Source organism: Saccostrea cucullata, unplaced genomic scaffold (genome assembly GCF_032062105.1).
Source record: "Saccostrea cucullata isolate Sc308-1 unplaced genomic scaffold, CSIRO_AGI_Scuc_v1 ctg12, whole genome shotgun sequence".
NCBI classification, from domain to species: Eukaryota; Metazoa; Mollusca; class Bivalvia; order Ostreida; family Ostreidae; genus Saccostrea; species Saccostrea cuccullata.
Window position 1 is genome coordinate 48,540 of NW_026933001.1, and position 22,615 is coordinate 71,154.

The following is a 22,615-nucleotide window of genomic DNA, read 5'->3' on the forward strand; positions in this document are numbered from 1 at the left end:
CCTAACGTCGCGGGTTCGAATCTCACGGCGGGAAGTGTCCCTCCTGATGATATCATTTAATCAGATGTCCCTAGTTGCAGTAGGTGATGGTTCAAAAGCCATAAGAGCCGGATACACGTAAACTTTGCAGGCCCCCACTTGCAAGTTATGTAAATATTAATATTGACATTTAAATAAAGCAAAATGATGGTACAAAATATGAAAAAAATACGTTTGCTTAATTGATATATGGTTGTGTCAAAATCTTAAAATCTGGGAAATTGGAACCATAGACAGAAAAAAATATGCCTTAAATCCATTTAACAAATTAATTGAAATGATATGGTCTTTTCAATCAAGACGCTGAAAATCCTTGAAAAATTAACTTTCAATGGATCTTATGGCAAAGTTAGATGATAAAGGAATCAATTGATGTTGCAATGATGTGAATGCTGAAGAAAAAGTCACAGTATAATCATACACGTGTGCTATTTGTTTCCTTGTGAATTTCTACATTCATTTTTATTCCTATTTCACTTTATTTTACTCTATGTTTTTCATCCAATCCAGTTCCCTGTTATTTTCGACACAATCCGTGTCCCCAGCTGTATTTCGGTTAATATAGATTTCCTTTCGTCTTTTCATTTGCTCAAAATATTTTTCGATCAGCTTGTCTTATAAAATAATTTCAATTTCTTCTCTTTCGCTTCAGTGGAGTGAGATTTTGTTTCTCAGCATCCACAACGCAGCCCAATTGGTTGTAGTGCCTTATCAGTTCTCTCCAAACAAGTTCACATTGAAGCAGTTTCTTATTTCCTAGAATAGCCAGGAATTATATAAAGAGTATTAAAAAATGATAATTATTCAAGCAGCAAGCTTTTTCATGTGATTTTTTATATTAACCATTTTATATTTTTTAATGAAATAAATAACGGTATTTTCTTGTCAGATACATTAATGAAAGAAATTATACCAGTCAATTATGGTTTAAAAATTTTATATCAATAGAGACGCTAAAACATAGGGTTATGATTTCTAGAGAACAATGAATTATACCTATGATAATAATGCCTTTTCTGGCTCGGGTGAGGGCAACATTAATTTGGTGTTGATCTGTAATAAAACCTAAGTTATTCTTGCACCAGCCTAGTGTAGGATATGATTCAATCCTGTAATCTGGTAGTGATCTGACAGTGCTGAAGATCACGTAGTCCCACTCACCACCTAGGAATGGAAAGGAAGAAGAATTGAAGGTGTGGCATAATGAACTTTACTCTTTGTCTCAAAATATAAAAACGTACGTACCTTGACTGGATACAACCGTATTAACTTTATAATTGATGAATCTTCTCTCTTTTAGAGCCTCTCGTATCGCAAAACACTGTGCATTGTACTGCGACATAACTTTAATGTTATGCGTTTCTATTCCGTCATGAGACATCAGATAATTATAAACTTTAACCTATAAAAGCAAGACAAAATGAATCATTTTCTTCTTATGTTGAAAAAGCATTAAGATTTTTTTTTAATTTCAGGTGTATTGTAATTAGACGGAAAGATGGAAATAATTTTAAATGGAATATAGGGGCGGTTGGAGGATCGTTAAAATTGAAGAACGTACCACATGTTCTACTTCTGCCTTGTTGCTCCTTGATTGCTGATTTCCTTCTTCTGTGGACACTGCTAGGCATTCTTCTTCTCCTTCCACGTGACAAAACAAAAGAGGGGTATAAGGATTTATCCATATTTGTAAAGGTTCCTTAACTTCATATTTTTTAGAAGGTCCAGTTTTGAGTTTTCCCTTATAAAACTGTTTTGATGGAAATTCGCAAATCTTTTCATTCTAACAAATGAAATACAAACATTTATTAGCTTTTATTGCTTTTTCACATTGAACGTATGCATGTATAAATAACACAAATGTTCACAAAAAAACTCCTACCATTCTATATTGGATGTCTAAAAACACAGCATTGTCAGCATATCGCTCAAAAAGGGATGTTGAAAGACCCAATTTAGCCGCTTCTTCACAAATAATGATTGGTTGGAGTTGTTTATGGTCACCAATGAGAACTACCTGTTCTGGTTTTGCAGCAATAATTGGAGCCATGGTTTCTGGCTCAGTGCACATCCCTGCCTCATCAATTATGAGCTGGAATATTTTATTTTTTGTAGCTTTCAGAAATTTTGGATTTGTTGCTACGGCAGTTGTGCAAAAAATAACGTCATAATGTTTAAGCTCCTCCTCCGTCGCCTCTGAGAGTAATTTTTTATATTCAATAACCTTTTCCGGGTCAATACAGGTACCATCTGGATTTTCCCTGAACATTTTATCAAAAGCTCTTAGTCTGTCAGCGAAAGGTTTTTCTTTTTCTCTAATCAAGTTATGTAGTGATACTTCTGCGAGATCAGAATCCGGTCGATTGTCTTTGCATGATGTTTGATTAATGTAATCTCTACCGGGAATGGGGTATACAGTACTTTCCATGGAACTTCCATACATTCTTACCATTTTCGGAGAGATATCTCTTAAATGCAATCTTATCCATCCTACATCGGAAGGAAAAAAAGCACTTTTAGTGCATAAAAAGTATTTTGAGCAAGTTAAATTTGATTGAAAATTCTGATGGAGATAGAAATGATCATATTACCGTATAACGGGTATTTTCTGCGGTTGTCCAATTTTTTGCGGAATTTTGCGGATAGGACAAATCCGCAAAAATTACAATTGCAAAATATTTTTTATATGACTTATGGTATTTTATACATGCAAGTATGATAAGTGGTGTGTCTGCAGACTCACGCATGGTCAACAATTGAATTTGTTTGCAGAGAAAATTCACAATTTTGAAAGGGTGACATCGAAACTCCTTATTTTGGATAGCTGCAAACAAAATATGACAGCTTTTTTTTCTTTCTTATTTTCCACTTTTCAATTTTGTGTTTTGTCTTGAGACCGTGATTACTGCTTGTGTATACAACACGGTTTGATTGTCTTGTAAATTTCATTCAAATCAGACGTCTGACAGTATTAGTTAATTTTACAAAGAGTGACTAAAAGCTAGTAGTTTAATAGCACAATGCCTGTTCTCATGCACGTTGCATTCATGCGCCTGAATGAATTGAAAAACGTAGTAATTGCAGTGTTCAAATAAATCTTAGAGTTTGATGATCCTATACACCCCGTAAATAATTTTTTGCAGTAAAGTGCAACCGCAGAAATTGAAAACGCAGAAATTAATTTGCTACCTTTTAGGGGTTAAATTGCAAAAATTTCCAACCGCAGAAAATACCTGTTATACGGTATATCCATGACTTTAAATACATACGTGCTACAAGATCAACAGACTTGTTTGAAGGTCCACAGTAAACAACTTGTTTATGATCACCACCGTTTTCTCGAATCTTTAGATTGATGTCTTTAAAAAGCATGATGAGCTTAATTCCAGTCAAGGTCTTCCCTGTGCCTATTACAATTGTAAACAATAAACTTATTAACTTTATAAGGCGCCTCAATGAAGCATTGTTAGACTAAAATCTTACGCTTTTAAAATATCCAGTTCATGCTTACAGCTAAAAATTCAGAAGTTGTACTATATTGAAAGCTGAACACATTTCTTTAAAAAACAAATAAAGAATGGTTGGTATATAACTAACCAGGTGGACCCTGTATGAGAGTAAATCGAGATGACAGAGCCTTCTTTATAGCCTCTAACTGCTTTTCATTGTTCGGTTGCAATGATGCGTGCATCACGTCGGACTTTGTTTGTTTTGCCAATCTCACGTGGATGTCGTCTGTAAAATATCACGTGATTTTGTTATTTTCTGGTGCTAAACAAGAACTATATGATAGCAGTATTTTTTGGCAAATCACTTACCTAAAGATTGAATTCTTTCTCTTAAAGCTATTGACTTTGCAAGTTGTTCAGCATTTTCTAAACCTTTAAAGGCATCCTCAATATTCCTAAAAATAGAGAATATATTTTTGATTCATCCGTTGATTACTTATTCATTTAAAGGTTAACTCATTTTTGTATTAATAACTTACTTGTCTGAGTCAGACATTTGAAGTATTTCAATCGTGCACGATGGACTGCTTGCATCCCTCATCGAAGGTTCTGGTTTAGGACTGTCTTTGTGCAATTTAAAGTGTACTTTAACGTCTCCGCTTGTTTTACCTCTTTGAAAAGTCTTTGTCTCTCCATGACCAACCCATATCCTTCGTTCATTTGGTGAACTTGCTATTCTTGCCTGCAAAGGTTTTCCATTTATTAACTCACAGCGAATGCAAATAAAATCTGTTTGGTATGAGACACACTTCTCAGTATCTTTTTCTAAGTGCCATCTGAAGTCTATATCCCTCTGCAGACAAAATGATTTTAAAAGTATGAACGAACCATCGTAGGTTTCAGTGGATCCATGAAAGTCAACGCGTAAATCGTTTATGATTATTGGTATGGATTTTGTAGCATTGGTAACAGACTCCATTCGAAAAATGTTGCGCCATCTTTGAATATATTCAGATGATACCATCCTTCTGTTGCCTGCATGTCTAGTGGCATATGAAGAGAAACATTGAACGGGATCAGACATATGCTGTAGGCAGCACTTCACATTTTTTGTGTTTTCAAAGAGATGAATCACTGGCGTTAGCATTCCCTCATTTTGCTCAGCTCCCATTTGAATAGGAATGATTTGGGCAGTGCTGAAAGTCAAACTGAAATCAGTATACTGTTTTCCGATTATGCCATCTAATGTCTCAGAACTTGCATCTGAATGAGTACCTTGACACTCAATAGCACTTGGCAATACTTCCTTTTCAAAGAAAAAATTCTCATCCAGCAAATTCATATTGTCGCTAATAAGACATTGTAACAACTGTTTCCATTTCCAAAGAGTCGGAAAAAATACTCTTTGATGTGGATTGATCTTTACTGGTCCTCTTTTAGAATTTGATGCATTTGACGAAAAACCAAGTGCTGAATATAAACGCTGCTGCCATGATAGAGTCAATATGTGCTTTTTATTTTCCTCTAAATCGGGTTTTGATTTTAGCTTTAGTAAATGATATTGAACTTCACCACATGATTTTGTTAATTCTCTTTGACCAGGAAAACAAACTAAAAGAGATTTTTCTGATGCAGATACGACCAAGCTATGTAACATAACTGGTTGTTTTTTAAATTGTCTTCCAAGGTGAAGTAAACGACACTGCCTCTGAAATTTTCTGGTTTGGCTTCCATTGATTTTTTTGCACAGCGTTTCAACCTCTCTCTGAGAGTAGGGTGATTCATTCTGGTCAAGCAGAGCATGCACGAGACGATTTGCAATCAAATCTGCATAACGTCGAATGGGTGACGTAAAATGAACGTACGTTGTAATTCCCAAAGAAAAATGTCTTTTCTCTTGAGATGACCCCGAACATCGATAACTTGAAGTCTCTTGAAATGACATCCATGATTCATACGCCATTGCTTGAAGTGGATGAAACTCGTCGGTGCCAATTAATCTCTCCATATTCTTAATTTTTTTCTCTTTATAACTTGACACAATTGCGTCCCATATATGTTTTTGTAATGGTAGTTGCTGCAATAAATTATCTTCAGGAATATTTTCGAAAGATAAAGTTCTATTTGTCGAAAGTTGTTGATTTTGAAGCGATAAGACGAAATCTGCAATGTCAGGGTAATTCTCTAACCATTCATTAATTTTGGAAGATGGGGGTTCGCTTTGTACTCTGAGAGGAACACAGTCTGGAAATGTTTCAATTAATGTCTGGCCTATAGTTTGATTAACAAGAATCATACATTCTTCTACTATTATATGAGCATCAAGATTCTTGAAATAAGAGTCATCGCTGTCTTCGAATGATGATTCAAATGGAAAGGAGAATATTTTATGTTTCAAGCGTTTTAAACGAATGTTCTTGGTTATGCAATGCAAATTTTGAAGATCCTGTGTAAACTCATTGTTTTCAGTTGTTTCTGACAATAGTGTTTGAACTTTTTGATACGTAAAACGTCGTCTGGATTGAATAAAAGTGCGGTCAATCTTTTTTTCCGAGACATTTCCATTTTCATCGACTTTGTAAAAAATTGAAATCGTTTTTCGTTTCTCTCCAGGAAGAAGACTACAGATGTCTGTTGCCAAAGGCTCTGGAAGCATATGATATGGTGGTTTGTTTTTTCCCGGATAGAAAGAATTTGACCTCTCTTGTGCCTCTCGATCAATAGGGTCATTCTTCTTTATGACACTGCCAACATCAGCAATATGAACACCGATTTCAAATTCTGTGTCTGATATTCTTCTTATACTAAGTGCATCATCTAAGTCTTCTGAGTTGTTTCCATCAATTGTAAAAACAGACAAACTATCTGAAAAATCTGTCCGTTTTTCTGTTTTTTTCTGATCTGGCATTTCCTCTCTTATTTTTTCTACTTCCTTAACTGTTTTCTTTTCATAGAGTACAGATACATTATTTCTCAGACAAAGCAGCCTGAGTGAGGTTTTTATGTCACATTTCCCATCATACATTCTGATGACAGCCCCGAGGGGATACAATTCATTCCAAGCAATGAAACACACAAGGAAAATATATCCTTTTCGTTTTGATTGATCGATTGATTTAAGTCCATCAAATATCAGATCCTTTCCTCTTTTGTTATACTTATAGATCTCAACTTGAGATTCTCTTTCTCGCTTTGAACTCAGAATATGTATTTTGGGAACTGTTTTGCAAAGCGGCTTCATATGGTATGTTTGATAATGATCAAGGGTACACACAAAGACAGGGTTTGTAGGCAATGCTTCATTCCGATTCGTTATTCCGATGACTTTTCCAAATATTTTATTGCAATCAATTTCAGAACTCTTAGTAGGTTGCACTGATCTGATCGGTAAATTTCTAGAATTTTTCAAAATTTCAACAACAACCTGGTCTTGATTAAAGGCTTTTCCGCATTTAGATCGTCCTGAAATTTCTATCTCAAGATCCTCATCCAAGGAAATACAAAGTGCTCTGTGTGGTGTTAAAATTTCCAATTTACAGTGTTTGTATTTGCTAGGAAACTTTTTGCAAAGATCAAGAGATTCCTCTTTGCTGTGCATTTCATCGTAAAATTTTCTAGTTTTGACACGCATAAAGTTATTTACACAACCTTCTGAAAGATCAAGACCATTTTTTAAAAGGTTTTCATCGATGTTTTTGTTTCGGTTTAGAGAGTCGTAAAATTTGCGCGATTCTTCAAAAAAATTATCTTGCAGCGATTCTTCATCTTGTGATTCACTTTCCTCATCACTGGATTCAAAGTCAGTGCCAATTTCCTCTAACTTTTCATGGGGTATTGGGTCGAATTCATCTTCAGAAATTAGTCCCGGAGCACTGATTTCTCTTGCATTTGGCCTTTTTAATTTCGAGTGTGATTTGGCTTGCGCTTTCGGAGGTTGATGATGTTGTAGAGAATTCCCTTCATCCGATATTTTTTGTCTTCTGTGTCTTCTCCTTCGAGGTCTTCCAACAGGTAAATCGAATTCTGTTACGTCTTTCCAGCTTTTAATAGGACTATTAACTTCTGCAATTGCATTATGGACATCTCCAGCCTTGTATTTCTCGTCCCATGGGTCAAACGTCCCACTGCCTTGGTTTAGTTGGTTTAGGTTATCTCTTCGTTTTGCTGCAAAAATTTTTATCTAGTTTATCTAGAGGAGATTTGATGAAAAATTAATATGATATGTCAATATGATTTTCATAGAGATGTCTTACGTCTGCTTCTTGATTTTTTCTTCTTTAATGTTTCGTTTGCTGGTTTTCTTTGTTCTTGAGACTAGAATGTAATGAAAAAAGAGACCCATTAGTTTTAGGATCATGTGTGTGTCACTTCACAAGTTTTTGTTGATTCATATGTCTACCTTGTCTTGATCCCAAGAACCCTAACACATTTCAAGTTTGAACCAAAGAGTAATAAATCTGAAAAATACCAATAAGGCTCATGTCATTTTTATGAGTTTTGAAATACGATATGATGTTGATTTCCTGTTTTTCATTTTTGAGGATTTTGGTTTTAATAAATCTAAATGTTATAGTTATTTGTAAAACAATTTTAGGCATAGATACGTTTGGATTTGAATTGTAGTGGAATCACTAATTTTGATTATTTTAATTTTTCTTAACTTTTTCTTTTTTATTTCAGATATAAATTTTAAACATTTTAATCCCTTTTGAGCAAGTTTTGTAGAAAATTTTATCCAGTTGTTTTGAGAAAGTCAAAAATTTTAAAAAGAGGTTTTTAAATCCCCCCCCCCCCATTTTCAAAAAAATCAATGTAAAACGTAATAACTTGATACTGGTTCCAGAAAAGACTTAAGGTATAAATATATATATATATATATATATATATATATATATATATATATATATATATATATATATATATATATATATATATATATATATAATAATAATAATAATAATAATTTTTTTTCACAACTTATTTTTTCCGAAATTTCTCAAAGCAGTTTGTCATTTCCAAAATCAATTTTTAACACTTTAAAATTTTTGTCAAGTTGTTTAGATTTTTTTGTTAGATTTTTTCATTATAAAAACGTGAAAAATTTATATTATAAATTTTTTGGCAAATATATATATATATATATATATATATATATATATATATATATATATATATATATTAATATATATATATATATTAAACAGCACTTTATACTTGTAAAAGCTCAAATTTAATCCTACCATGGTAAAGCCATGTGTATCTTTTATCCACTCTTCATCTACTTCGCTTTCACTTTCTGGGGATTTTTGTTGATGTAATCTTGTCACCAATTTCTTTATGAATATATGACAAATTTTTTTTTACATTCTTGCACTTCTTTTTAAATATATGAAATTATGCATTAAGCATTTAGCTTGATTTTTTAAAAATACCTCGTCATTTGCCTCCTGTGCTCTTTGAATGGCTAAATCTATTTTCCCAACTTTTTCCAGTGCATGGGCCCAGAGAATTAAAAGTGATTTAAATTCGGGATATTGTTGGAAATCTCTCCGTACTGAAAAAGAAAAAAAATCTTAAATTTATTTCCTTTTTGAATGACAATGAATTCATAAAAAAAGAAAAAATGTGTACACCATATTCTAAAGCAAATTATTTTTCCTGCATTCGGCTTTTTTAGAATCTATTTTCTGATTAGTAGAGTCGCAGTCCTACAACACTTTTTATACCCCCCGCTTGAAAAGCGGGAGGGTATATAAATTCGTCCGTCCATTAGTAGCACGTCTGTACACACTTTATGTTTTCTCTATCCGCAACTTTTTTTTGAAATTAAATGAAACTTTCACAAATTACAACATTGTGATATTTTACTTTTTTATTCGACGCGTATTTTAGGTTTCTTAAGCAAAACATGGACATTGTCATTTTTTGTTTACTAGCGTATATAGAAGCTTCTGGATAACATTTCATAGGACAGGTTAATTTACACAACTAAAACAATATCAAGCAACACATTACTTGGGACAGTTCATTTAGTGAGCTCATTGCTCACAGTACCTCTAGTTTTTCTAGAGTTTTTTAAAATTCTTTTGAGAAATCACATTCATATAAGTCAACCTGTTCTAGAAAATAAGATACAATTTTGTTTAACTTATCTCCAGGCCTTTTTTTTTTGTTTGAAAAGATAGGCACTTTGGCTATACATTTTATCTAACCTAGCTAATCCTTTTCACGCGGTTTATTTCACTCTTGATCTTACTTACAGTTCATGCACATTCTGCAAACTACTTCGTCCAAACCCTGTGTCAAAAAAATTTGAACTTTGAAATTTTGAAATTATTCAAACCAGTAAAAAGGACCAGAAATTTAACAATTTCTATGTATATCTGCTAAATTTTTACATAAATTTAGGCAAGAACAAAAGAAGTAAGATAAAATAAAATCCAATGCCAATTTAAAAAAAAAATGGAGATTGTAAAGTTCTAAACACAGCATGGACTTAATTTTCTTTAGATTTTTGTCTATTCAAAGATTATAATATATATAAATACAGAACTTATATAGTTAATAACTTGGGTGAAATTGCTCAACTTTTTTTCAAATGGTTTGTTTAATTTGTTAACTATTTTAATACCTTGAACCACTTTACCTCTTGAAGAAATTTCTTGCCACTAAAGACAAATACTTTAAGCAATTCTCTTCGTATAATTTCAGTGGTGCTGTGATTTCCGGCATTCAGGTCCAGCATATGGTTATATGAAGTTCTTATCTCGAGCATACAGTGCCATACTATCGGATGTTCTGCCACGGAGTACTCATCTATGACTTCTTGTATTTCTCTAAGCAACTTGAGTTTTCTCTTTGTAAGTAAACATGAAAAACATCATTAAGATAAATATATATATTGTATGTGGCCAAATCAAAAACAAAGAAATATAGTCTAAAGCTTAGACAACTACTACCGGATATCTGAAAATCAAATATTCTTGTATATATATATATATATATATATATATATATATATATGTATTCATAGGTTTATTACCAATCCCCCCTTCCTCTTAATAAACAAAACCCGGTTAACTTTCGACATTAAAATGAGGGATATTGAAATCGATTATGGTACCTTGTGGAAAGGGTAAAAAGAAGAAATCGACTTGTAAATGTAACAGTTGCCTATGGTCTTACTTAATCTTACTTTTGACCTAACTCGTAGAAACTTATACGACGTACAATTCCTATACTTCAGCCATTCCATCAACTTCTGTGTTTGAATCACCAATAATTACGGTGTGTGAATATAAAATTTGGAGTTTTCTATACAGTATTTCTACTTTTTAAAAATATCAATGTATAACTGCATGTACTCGCAGATACTGTAAATGCATTAATTAGTATCAGTTAAAACTAGAGGTACTGTGAGCAATGAGCTCACTAAATGATACCCCCCACCTCCCATATGAATATATTGGCAGTGTCCATGTTTTGCTCTGGAAAATCCAAAATATATGTCAGATCAAAAAGTAAAATAAGAGGTACACAATGGCAATATGTAATAAAGATTTTGAGAAAGTTTCATCAAATTTCATTCAGTGGTATGAGAGGAGTTGCGGATAAGAGATGGGTATCCAAAACGTAACAGACGGACGGACGGACAATGACGTACAGACGGACGGAATTAACGATTACTATATACCGTCCCGCTTTTCAAGCGGGGGGTATAAAAATCATACATACTGCTATAGAAATACTTGGATCATTCAAGACGCTTAACCAGACAGAAGTTGGATCCAAATTCTCGGAAGAAAGCAGCTTCACTGAAAAATGAAGTAGAGTTTTAAAAAAAGTAATCAAAGGTGTTTTTCTTTTATAATTTATGTCATAACTGCGTATTAAAAGCGTAAAATTATGTGTTGCAAAGCTTTAACTTAAGTGGACAGTGAGACTCCCTGAGACACTATATCCGCGGTTAGATTTTAAACCATGACATTTATATGCAAGTACAACTTAATTGAATGGGTTTTGTTGTTGATAGATCTGTTTTCATCGTCTAGATATAGGTACTGTCATACTTAGATTTTGACTGTTTCTACATTTTTTGTATAAATCCATTCAGTCATATGTAAAGCCTCTTTTTAAGCGTAAATTAAATAATTATGATCTAAAAGATGCTTAATTTGCGACAGTATGGATTTATACAAAACTGTAAAAACAGTCAGAATCTAAGTATGACAGTACACAAATGGTATATTGAATTATGAGTAAATGCATTTTGGTTTCTGAAGATCACAACATGCATGTATTTAAAATGTTTTTTTTCTTACCTCTGTAAAAGCACTTTGTCTCTAGAAATGGATCAAAAACCTGTCCAAATTGAAATGAATTAAGAAATTTATTTTGGTATTATTCTTCTGATATACTCATTCTCGTTAATACCCAATTAAGATATTTTTCCCATACTTACAAGATTTATTATATCATTTGTATATGACATTTTTTTCAAATTAATTTACAAACATACTAACATATAATATGACCAATCATGATTCTAAGCATACAATAGAAATATCATTGAAGTACCTGTCCTGTATTTAAGAGATGCAAACAGTGGTTGTATATTTCATTCGCAGTGTCTTCATTCTCCACTCCGTTGTGGTAAATCTCACCAGACTCGTACAGTTGTCGGGTAAATTCTAAAGCCTTTGCATTATCGTGTTTCTCAATACATACCAGAGCTGCCTGGAAAAAGCTTAGCCAGTTCTCGTCTGTTTCCATGATTTTAAAATTAAGTAGTCTCTTTCAAATTAATTGGTCTTTCTGGAACGGAAACAAAAATTTTAATTGGTTAATGTCTCTAAATATTTGCAAACACATTTTAATGTTTTACAATACCTCTAGCCCTTAACATTTCGAGTTACAGCCGCGTCGAGCAGTGCTTAGAGGAGCGTCTGCTTTAAGAGTCAATAAGTAAGAAGTCAATCCTTACGTCGAGGGTTCGAATCCCACTGTACATAGTACAGTGTACATGGAGACCGGTCCTTCGAACAGAGGTCCCGTGTCGCAGTAGGTGCTAGCACGAAAAAGATTCCTCCAGGCTCTATGGCCCTAAGTGCTCAGCATTGGACAAAATTTGCAACTGTCGATCGGCAAATGGTGGCGTCTCCATATACGAGGGTTGATCCAAAAGTTCGTGGAATTTCTCTCTAAAATTATATAGTGATTTTATGAAAGCAAACAACAGGCACATTCATAATATAGAGTCATAATGCAAATATATTGGAAAATTTTACCACTTTCCAATTACCCATAAGGTCACACGAGCTTTCTGAAAACTGATAGTTGTGAAACCCAGGGGAGACTTCGACGTTACGTCAAGTTATATTTATGTCACGTCAATATGTCCAATTTGAATAAGTAGCTCTATAAAATCCTGCCCTTTTCTCCATTTTTTTTTCAAGAAAAGCCTGGGTATCCTCTTGCACCAATTCATCTTCATTTTTCACTCGTATTTTAAAATACTACCCATCTTTCCATATGATGTTCCAGTTTCAATAGCAATGTCAAGAACAGCACGGCAGCCGACAACGTTTATTAACGCTTTTAATTTGTATAGGGTTATACGCACTTAAACAGAGCCTCCAAAAAGCGACCGCACCTTTAATCAACGTCGATCCATGGAAGTTCTATTCTTCTTAAATTTCTTATGCCACTGGAAAACCACTACCTAAATGCATTTTCCAAAGCCTATGTCAATAATTTACGCGTTTAAGGAAGAGTGATCCTGAGATTTTTACAAAACGCATGACTTGACCGAAATTTAACGTTGTCTAAGAACTGAAAGATGAACAATAAATCATCAACTAATAAACTAAATGTTTAGTAAAATCAGTAAAACTCTCACACAAAGGTTTATAAAAGATCAATCAATCGTAATATTGACATAATTTTCGTTATATATACCACATAGGGCGGTTCAATTCTCATTTTACGTATTAAGAATTAAAAAAGAATTAATGTCTCCCCCGCATTTCCAAACAACCGTTTCTATGGCAGCTGCCATAGAGTTACTATCAAAGATATTTAAAATGTTTTTTTAATTTAAAATATTCATCAAGTGTCTATATTTTCATTTGTAATTAAACCAATTCCACTTAAAAATGAATAAATTATGAAGAAATTCCACGAACATTTGGATCAACCCTCGTAAGTGAAAAATTTTCGAGAGGGACGTTAAACAACATACGGTCAATCAATCAATTTGAGGCGCTTATATTTTTGCATGATATAAACAATATGTAAAATAACACTGTCGAAAAATCCAACGATCCAAGTACAAGTTTTGGTTTTTAATTAAAAAAGACCAGCATCTATATTACGTAAAAATTAAACTCTGAGAACTGAGAGCATGGTTAATATTTTATGACATATCTATCATTCATAAAGCTCGATGATTAAAAAAAATCGTTGCATATCTAATTGTATGATCACGGAACCAATATGACAAATTGCGACAATTTTGGACACTTTGTTAAAACATTTTTCAAGACAGTTTAAAAAACTGCCTTTTCTATACAAATTGAGCTTAGGTCCTTTTATTAAATGATAACCAGTAAATATCAAAATGAATTTGTTAAGAATCATTCTGATTCTATACACAAGAATCCTGGAGATATTGGAATTGACAACGTTAAGTAATTTTTGTAGATCATGGCACAATTTATCTGCAAAAGGGCATGCTAACTTTTTTATGTCAAATTATCCCTCTTCTGACCGTGCTGGCTATGTTCATACACACATAGAATGTCTCAAAATAGACACTTTCATGTATTCTCACCGTGTAAACTAACTCGTGCAATATATCATATGTATTTCCTTATTGGAGATGTTAATATGCTCTCCAATATAAAACACTTATCCTCCAAAGTTAAATGGGTGACAAACTATGATAGGAAAACATATTGTATGATCACCAATGAATAAAATCGTTTTGAATCAACTAGGGAAAAGGGAAAAACTCCATTGCAGTGAAACCACTCATGACGAATTTACGTTTATAGCGATACGATTTTCAGTTTTGTTGTTTTAAAACTATATATTTTTACATTTGTATATTCCCCTTCACTTGCAATTGTATAATGTCGTAAAATGACTTTGTTTGCAAGAAACAATTCTTAATTCAAAAATTAACTGATGTTTTCATATATATCTTTATCTAAAAAATTACAGAGTAATGAAATTTATTCTTAATCGAAAGATTATTTTTTTAAAGAGCCACATATCTCTAATGACTCTTAAATAAGAATTAGTACATTCGCTTTTTTCACACGAATTTACCTACTTTGTTAAAAGATTATTGAAACAAATTACAATGAAACACATGAAGAACAGTATTCAAGGTTAAAAATCCATACACAATACAAAATAGGAACAGAGCAAACACGAACCCCAAAACATCAGAGGTTTGATCAGGTTCCATGGAGGAGTGAGCATCTCCTGGCGACCAGTCACACCTGCCGTGTGCTCCTTGTCAAGATCGGGAAATACCGGAAAAATCCGTCGTCAATTCAGTGTTTAAATATTGGACTAACAATTAGTATGAAAAACGTCAGTCAGCATTTGACTCAATAATAAATTGAATTTGCTGACAATGTCATAATATCGACCATAGAACTTACGAAATGGTGACTTTAAACTAGACTGCTGATATTCTTGTTTCAACTTGTTTGTAAATAATTTAACACGTTTTAGAAGTTGCATTCGTAGAGCATGTTCTTGCGTATCGAATCAAGTGAGAGATATAAACTCCGTATGAAGGTGATGAAGAAGTAAGAAAAGTTGACGATTGAAAAGATAGTCATCACGTTTATCATACAGTTTGATTGTTTAAGAAGTAATGTCCGCAACTTTTCTTTGATCTCGGCAATAATCGTAGTAGAATAGATTATCACTCACACTTTTCAAAAGCTCAACAGGATATAAAGCATCGAAATAGTTGTATCCGAATTTTGGTGGTCTTTTTTCCATTGATATCGTAAACGATAATAAGCATTCACTGTTTTATTGTTAAGAAGGTAATTGTAAAGATCAAATTAGATAGAATGTTTTGCAGTGATATTATTTGGGCGTTAACCAAGTTAATGTTATCTTACTAATAAGTATTGTTCTGTAGGAATGTGTTTACTTCATATCTACTGATACAGGAACAATTTTAAAAAGCCAGTCCCTAAATTGAATAATGCACAAATATGAATGAAATTATTTTGATTAAATCACAAACAATTATCAAGCAAAATGATATCATTTTATTGAAACTATTTCAAAAGTTATTTTCTCTCATTAGTATTTTTGAATATATCGATCTTCGTTCAATGAAAAAAGATAAATTAATTTATTTTGAAGTTCTATTTCTTAGGCATAAACATATTCGAGTTATTAAATAAATCTTAGTTTTATATCAAAACGCATCAATTAACAAAAGTTGCTTTCAATTTATATGGCAAATCGATGTATCCATATGGGCTTGATAAAAGAAGATACCCCAGAGTTTGACAGAGTTTGTTTCATTTTTGGATATTTAACAAAAAATGACGTTAATGGTAACCTTACAACAAAGCTTCAAGAAAAGTGATGACATCAACTTTACAATCGTTAACTTTCCTTAGCTATCCTACGTATCGGCATTGAACATAGCTTAACTAACATTATATAATCCAAATTCATTTTGAGAACTAAAACATTATGTAAATTTTTTCAAATGGAGGTCAAGACAAAAATCTACTGAGAAGCCGGGGAGTGAACCTTGTAAAATCTAACGTTAAAGGATTGTAAACGAATAAGAAAAAGTATTCGGTTCACAAAATATCTTCAAACGAGAGACAAAATTCAGCAAAACATAAAGAAAATGAGTAATACGACACAAACGAATAGATAAAAGAAGGAAATGTACATTTTAAAAGTCAGATAACTATTGAAATTACAAATTGTATCTTTTTTTTTACCGTTGTCATGTTTTTTCTTTCAGCATGTCTTTTTTTCAAGCGTACATATTCACAGTAGATGTTTAACTGTTTGTGACGTAAAAATATCATTTTTTAAAAAGCACAACTCAATTGTGTCATCATGTTTTATTTTCGTTTTTAAATTCTCTGAAATATGCACGAATAAATTGGTTGACTGCCAAAAAAAAAAAAATACCCGTGTATGTTAACAATGAATGTTTTTTCTTATGCGTCATACTTAAAAATATTCGATCTTTTTAAACAATAAAATCAATATTATTATGCCGAACGAGATCGATGGTCATATAAAGTATGCATCAAGTTCGAAAAACTGTGCCTTTTTAATAAAAAGTATGGAAATATAACGATGAAATATGATCTGCAGTTTACAAATGGATCAACTCATGTGTAAAAAACTTTGTCCCCCACTTAAGAAAGCTCTAAACACTAATAGAAACTGATTTTTTATTGGACTCAGAGAAAAATATATCATGTAAAGATAAGACTTTTTCTTTAATTTATAACATAGGGTACGTGCCAGGAAAAATGTTCAAAGACAATAGACTATTTGTGAGCAGAAATGACTGCTGTTTATTTACATTGGGAAAAGTAATGAAAATAATTTATTAAATTACTTACTCTTGGTCTTATATAACTCTAAAAATATTTTAATCCATTACAAATCATGTAATTAACTGTAAATAACAATTTCTTTAATCTTACATATAAGAGCAGATCACTCTAACTGCATAAAACTACTCTATAAAAAGAGCTTTTTAGTGTGCAGTGTTTAGAGCGTCCGTAAGGGGAAAACCATACACAAATCTAAGAGGGAGGGGGTGTTATAATCTCCATTTGACAGACGGACTGGCGCTTTACAATGGGAAGCTTTGTGACAAGTTTGGCTGAAATTGGCTTTTTAAATTTTGAAAAGAAGTCGAAATTGTAGAAAGTTTACATTCCAACGGACGACAGATAAAATATGATCAAAGAAGAAAATAAAGTTGATGAAAATAGGTAGGAACTGTTCCTTTAGTAAGCGATCGGTACTTTAATGTAAAGGTTCTCGTTCTTTCGAATGAGACTTTGAAAACTGAGGCCCCCTGTCATGACCCTTCGCTGGTATACGTCTCTATATGGTTGGAAAAAATTTCGATTGGGACGTTAAGAACATACAGTCAATCAATTCAGACAACCTTCCGCCAGAAGATATAGTTCCTCGTGTAATTCTTTGATTATGGGATTCAAACGTAAAATTGTAAAGTAATGTGGTTGTAATCAGAAATCTATATACAAGGAAGAATTAGACATGTTGAAAAACTTTTTACAGTTTACTTGAAATATGATAGTAGTTTCCGGAAGAGATTGTCCTGATTGTGATGCATATTTCTCCACCAATCACACCCGAGGTTTGTATGTTTTTATGAGCCTTCAATGACTTTTTCCAGTCTAATTGTTACATGGAAATTCAGATTATTTTTGCAATACTGTGCAGTAATTACAGGTATTTTACTAACACATCTAATGTTTCATATCCTCGTTTAAGACGTTTCTTTTTTAAATCTTGCTTTTTTATTTAATTACTTGATTTTGTCATAAAAAAACAATCAAAGTTTCTGGTGTTTTTTAAAATAATTTATTTAATAAAACAATAAGCAAAGAATAAGTGGCACATAGAGAAACAAAACTTTGAAAGATCCAGGGTTTAGACATTGATTGCAAACTCATATATCATGAAGTAAAAAAAAAACAAGCAGGTAAAAATGGAGAAAAATGGAGAACAGAAATATAATAGTTGCATACTGTAAATAAAAAGAGGACATAAAAAGAAAACTGATGTAATCTCAATGGTTATCACATGGCGTAAAGATCAAAATGTGAGAAAAATAGGAAAACAAATCATATGAATTATCAATACAGTGTGGCCTTTAGCTCATAAACAATAAAAATTGCACTATCATGATAAAGAATTAAAAATACAATATTCAAGTTTCATTCGTACAAAACAAACAAAACAAATTTTATTTCTCTAAACAAAAAAACTATTTTTACAACAAATCTACGAAAAAAAATTTACAATGTAATTTCAAATGATATGAACATATATAACAAAGACGACAGGAGAGCATTTCTTTCAAAACAATTCTAAGCATTAAATTCCTCCTGTGTGGCTTCTCTGACTTTCCTTCTTTTCTTTTGGCGTCTGGACTTGACGGATTCCGCGTCCACCACACAGCCCTGTCTACCATAGTGTATTAGTAAGTCGCGCCAAACATTGTCGCATTTCATAAGATTCTTGTTTCCTGTAAAGAGAAAAACGGAAATAACATGTAAGTTTTTAAAAATAATAAACTGATATTATCTGCCACCTACTCAAAAGAAACCTCAACACCTTCATTCGATAACCTTCTTCTTTAAATGCATTCTGATTAAAAACCTTCTTACTGAAAATTTGATTCCATCAAGTAAATAAAAAAAAGTAATGTTTGATATTGCAATGACAAGATCTCTCCCATAAAAAATAAGAATTCATTGAAGTTATTCGAATTGATGTTGTTCTCTTGTTACCTATGATAATGAATCCTTTCCTTGCTCGAGTAAGAGCCACATTGATCTGATGTTGATCAGTAATAAAGCCCAGATTCTGCTTACACCAGCCCAAAGTAGGGTTTGGTTCTATTCTGTAGTCTGGGAGGGATCTAACGGTACTGAATATCACGTAATCCCACTCACCACCTACAAAATTACATTAAGCTTATACATTTTACCGTAAATATAATGAACTAAAATATAACTTCATTAAGACATCTCCAAGTCTGCTGCAGTGAGAAAACATTCAATAATTGCAAGTTTGTTAACCAAAACAGAATCATTAAACAAAGTTCGAGCAAAGAGAACAAGAACAACCTACAGACTACATTTCTGGTAAGATCTACTAAAATAGACATTTGCAGCACAACTAAAACACTCCTGACAAATCTTTGAATACCTTGACTAGCCACAACTGTGTTTACGTTGAAATTAATGATGTTCTCTTTCTTCAGTGCCTCTTTGATGGCAAAGCACTGGGCGTTGTACTGAGAAACAATGTTGATTTGTTTTTGCTTTACTTTCTCCCGGTGAACCAGCTCACTAAAGATTCGAACCTACAAAGAATAAAGTATTAACATTTCAACATCTAGTAAATAATTAATTTATTTTACATATTTTAAAACAATCATAAACTATGAACAATAATACACAAAAAGAGAAAAAAAAACAGCTTTTAAGCAATTCCATATACATGTACAACCTAGAACTTCACTAACTGTAATAAGTTTACGATCATGACATATCCTCAATTGTGCTGGAGAAACGTGAAACGGTGGTAATATACTTAATATATCATTGTGATATTTTAGACCAAACTCTTCATTTCGGAATCCTTTGACCTTATCCAAGTTACCTGAGCTCAAATACTGACGCATTCTTTAGACAAGACCAATCAAATTGAATCAAGTATGAGATACAACAACAGTGAAAGCTGTCTAATCCGACATGCACTGGGAGATGACTTTTATGTTGGAATAGACAAGGTTGCGGAATGAAAGTGTACAAGATTCATGGAAAAGAGTAAAATGGGAATGAAATATAACGTCAGAATTCACAGTGTGTCGGATTTCACAGGTGTCGGATTAGATAATTTTCACAGTATTATCATTATATAGAAAAATACTTGTGATATTGATCGTGACTAGATGACCTAAATTCGGGGTTAAGACATAACCTTAAGTTAATATCATGCTTTGAACTAAAAATGAACTTTAAATTTTTCCCCTGTTGAAGTCTGGAGTACGTAATGTATGACAGAAAGTAAATTGGACACCATGAGTCTAATTTTGTCAACCCCTTTTTAAATAAAAAAAAATGTTTGAGGATGACCAGTGAGGTGGCAGTAGTTCTTACCACTTCTTTGACCTCTGCCTTGTTACTTTTTGATTGCTGATTCCCTTCCTCGGTTGTAACACTCAAGCTCTCCTCCTCACCCTCAACATGGCAAAACATTTGTGGAACGTTTGGTACACGCCAAAGTGATAAGGGTTCATCCACTTTCCATGCAACGGAAGGCATCGTTTCCAAATTTCCTTTGTAAAACTTGTTTGAAGGAAAATCGCATATTCTTGGGTGCTGAAAAACATTAAATTTTAGTCTGCTTACAATGATATCAAAATTGATTGCAATGTAAACAGGAAAAAAAAGTTAATATTCTATTCAAAAAGCCATCTCTTCTGCTTTGGATACTACCGTGTACATGCATGTATTATTTGAATCACCTACCATTCTATATTGACAATTGAGGAACACGGCACGATCTGCATATCTCTCAAATAATGACTTCTCCAATCCAAGCGAGGCTGCTTCTGAGCAAAGAACGACTGGCTGAAGCTGCTTATGGTCACCAATCAGAACAACCTGTTCCGCTTTAGTGGCAATGATTGGTGCAAGGGTTTCCGGTTCGGTGCACATGCCGGCTTCATCTATGATCATCTGATAAACATTCCCATGTGTTGCCTTCAAAAATCTTGCATTTGTTGCAACAGCAGTGGTACAAAAAATGACGTCATAGTGTTTCAACTCCTCCTGACAAGCTTTGCTTAACAGCTTTTTATAATTCTGTATTTCGCCATGATCAGAAAAGCTTGGATTATTTCTGAACATGTTGTCATAGTTTCTTAATTCTTCAGCACTTGGTTTTCCTTGCATTCGAATGAGATGGTGTAGGGATACATCTTCTAGTTGCGGATCTGGTCTGTTATCTCTGCACGAAGTTTTACTTGTGTAATCTCTTCCAGGCAATGGAAAAACAATGTTTTCTAGTGAACTGCCATACATGCGCACAATTTTGGGAGACTGTTCACCCAACTTTTTCAGCATCCATCCTTGAAAAAAAAATTGCAATACTGGTAGTATTAATATACTGTATACAGGGTTATTTTCGCCCTTTTGAACTTCTGAACAATTTTGCCTCGTTTTAAATTCGCCCAGTCATAGTTCTGTTTAAGAAAATATGAGGTGTAATTTGAATTCTACCCCGTTTTAAATTCCCCCAATCAAGGAGAGGGCGAAAGGGGCGAAAATAAAACGGGGGCGAAAATTTCCCTGTATACAGTATGTTACATGTATTCGGTTGAAATTTAAACTCTACTTACACGTTTTGTGTCCCTAGGGAAAGTCATCCAAGTTTCAAAAACTTTCTTTCGTTTTGTCTTTCCTCATTATACCCCCCTCGCTTGAAAAGTTGGAAGGAATATACTTAATAGTGATCGGCATGTCCGTCCGTCCGTCCGTCTGTATGTCCATCCGCCTGTCTGTATACGTCCGTCCGTCTGTTACGCTTTGGGGATACCAATCTGTTATCCAAACCTCCTCTTATAACACTGAATGAATTTCATTGAGACTTTCAGAGAATCTTGTTACATAGTGCCATTGTGTAGATCCTTTTTTACGTTTTGATCGGACACATATTTCGGGTTTCCCATAGCACACAGCCTGCCTTTCTATAATATTAAGGGTACCCATCTTTTATCCACAACTCCTCCTATACCACTGAATAAAATTTAATGACATTTTCACAGATTCTGTATTACATAATGCCATTGTGCACCTCTTGTTTCTAATTCGTGTCTCTCAGAACAAAACACGGACTGTGCCATTTTTTAATGGTATGGGAGACAGGAGGTATCATTTAGTGAGCTTAGTGCTCACAATCTCACTAGTTTTACTGTTTCGGACCAATATCCATTTGTGACCTAGTATCTATTTACTATTCCATTTGGAGAAACTGTGTTGTTTATTTTCTTATGCTGAATATATGCATTGTGAATTGTTCAGTTTAATCTGTACTTTTATTAAAAGAAAATTTCAGAACACAAAAAACACTTAAATTCTTACGGGCAACTAAATCCACAGATTTGTTTGATGGACCACAGAAGACAACTTGTTTGTGTCCTCTTCCTTCCTGTTTAAGAATATAATTGATTTTCACGAACAAGTATATCAGCTTTATACCAGTATATGTTTTTCCTGTGCCTGCAAAAAAATATACATGTATGTTGTATTTTTCTATTTAAATTTACTGCATCATTTATCCTG

At 33.1% G+C, this 22,615-nt stretch overlaps 2 protein-coding genes across 6 annotated transcripts in view; both read right to left on the minus strand.

Moving 5' to 3' along the window:
- Positions 1–214: 214 nt before the first annotated feature.
- Positions 215–16,498, minus strand: LOC134236835 (helicase with zinc finger domain 2-like). 2 transcript variants are annotated; one of them, XM_062718972.1, is made up of 18 exons: positions 16,484–16,498; positions 12,066–12,298; positions 11,810–11,849; positions 11,223–11,302; positions 10,135–10,344; positions 9,749–9,785; positions 8,921–9,042; positions 8,729–8,821; positions 7,742–7,802; positions 4,028–7,652; positions 3,858–3,943; positions 3,637–3,774; positions 3,309–3,446; positions 1,922–2,529; positions 1,601–1,822; positions 1,285–1,441; positions 1,036–1,203; positions 215–795 (listed from the first exon to the last, which is right to left on the minus strand). In XM_062718972.1, the coding sequence occupies exons 2-18, from the start codon at positions 12,258–12,260 to the stop codon at positions 668–670; spliced, it is 6,108 nt and encodes a 2,035-aa protein (XP_062574956.1). In that variant the 5' UTR covers positions 12,261–12,298; positions 16,484–16,498; the 3' UTR covers positions 215–667. The 2 variants fall into 2 exon arrangements, with proteins under 2 accessions (XP_062574956.1, XP_062574955.1); XM_062718971.1 differs by having other exon boundaries at positions 10,120–10,344.
- A 1,653-nt stretch (positions 16,499–18,151) lies between these two features.
- The window catches only part of LOC134236836 (helicase with zinc finger domain 2-like), a 32,579-nt gene continuing 28,115 nt past the window's right edge, over positions 18,152–22,615 (minus strand). For 2 of the 4 annotated variants that reach the window (XM_062718976.1, XM_062718977.1), the window contains exons 13-18: positions 22,415–22,552; positions 20,801–21,402; positions 20,429–20,650; positions 19,473–19,629; positions 19,052–19,219; positions 18,152–18,786 (exon numbers count right to left, since the gene is read on the minus strand). In XM_062718976.1, coding sequence (XP_062574960.1) covers positions 18,629–18,786; positions 19,052–19,219; positions 19,473–19,629; positions 20,429–20,650; positions 20,801–21,402; positions 22,415–22,552 — 1,445 coding nt within the window. In that variant the 3' untranslated portion in view covers positions 18,152–18,628. The remainder of the gene's footprint in view (positions 18,787–19,051; positions 19,220–19,472; positions 19,630–20,428; positions 20,651–20,800; positions 21,403–22,414; positions 22,553–22,615) is intronic. The other 2 variants (XM_062718975.1, XM_062718974.1) reach the window with 2 other exon arrangements.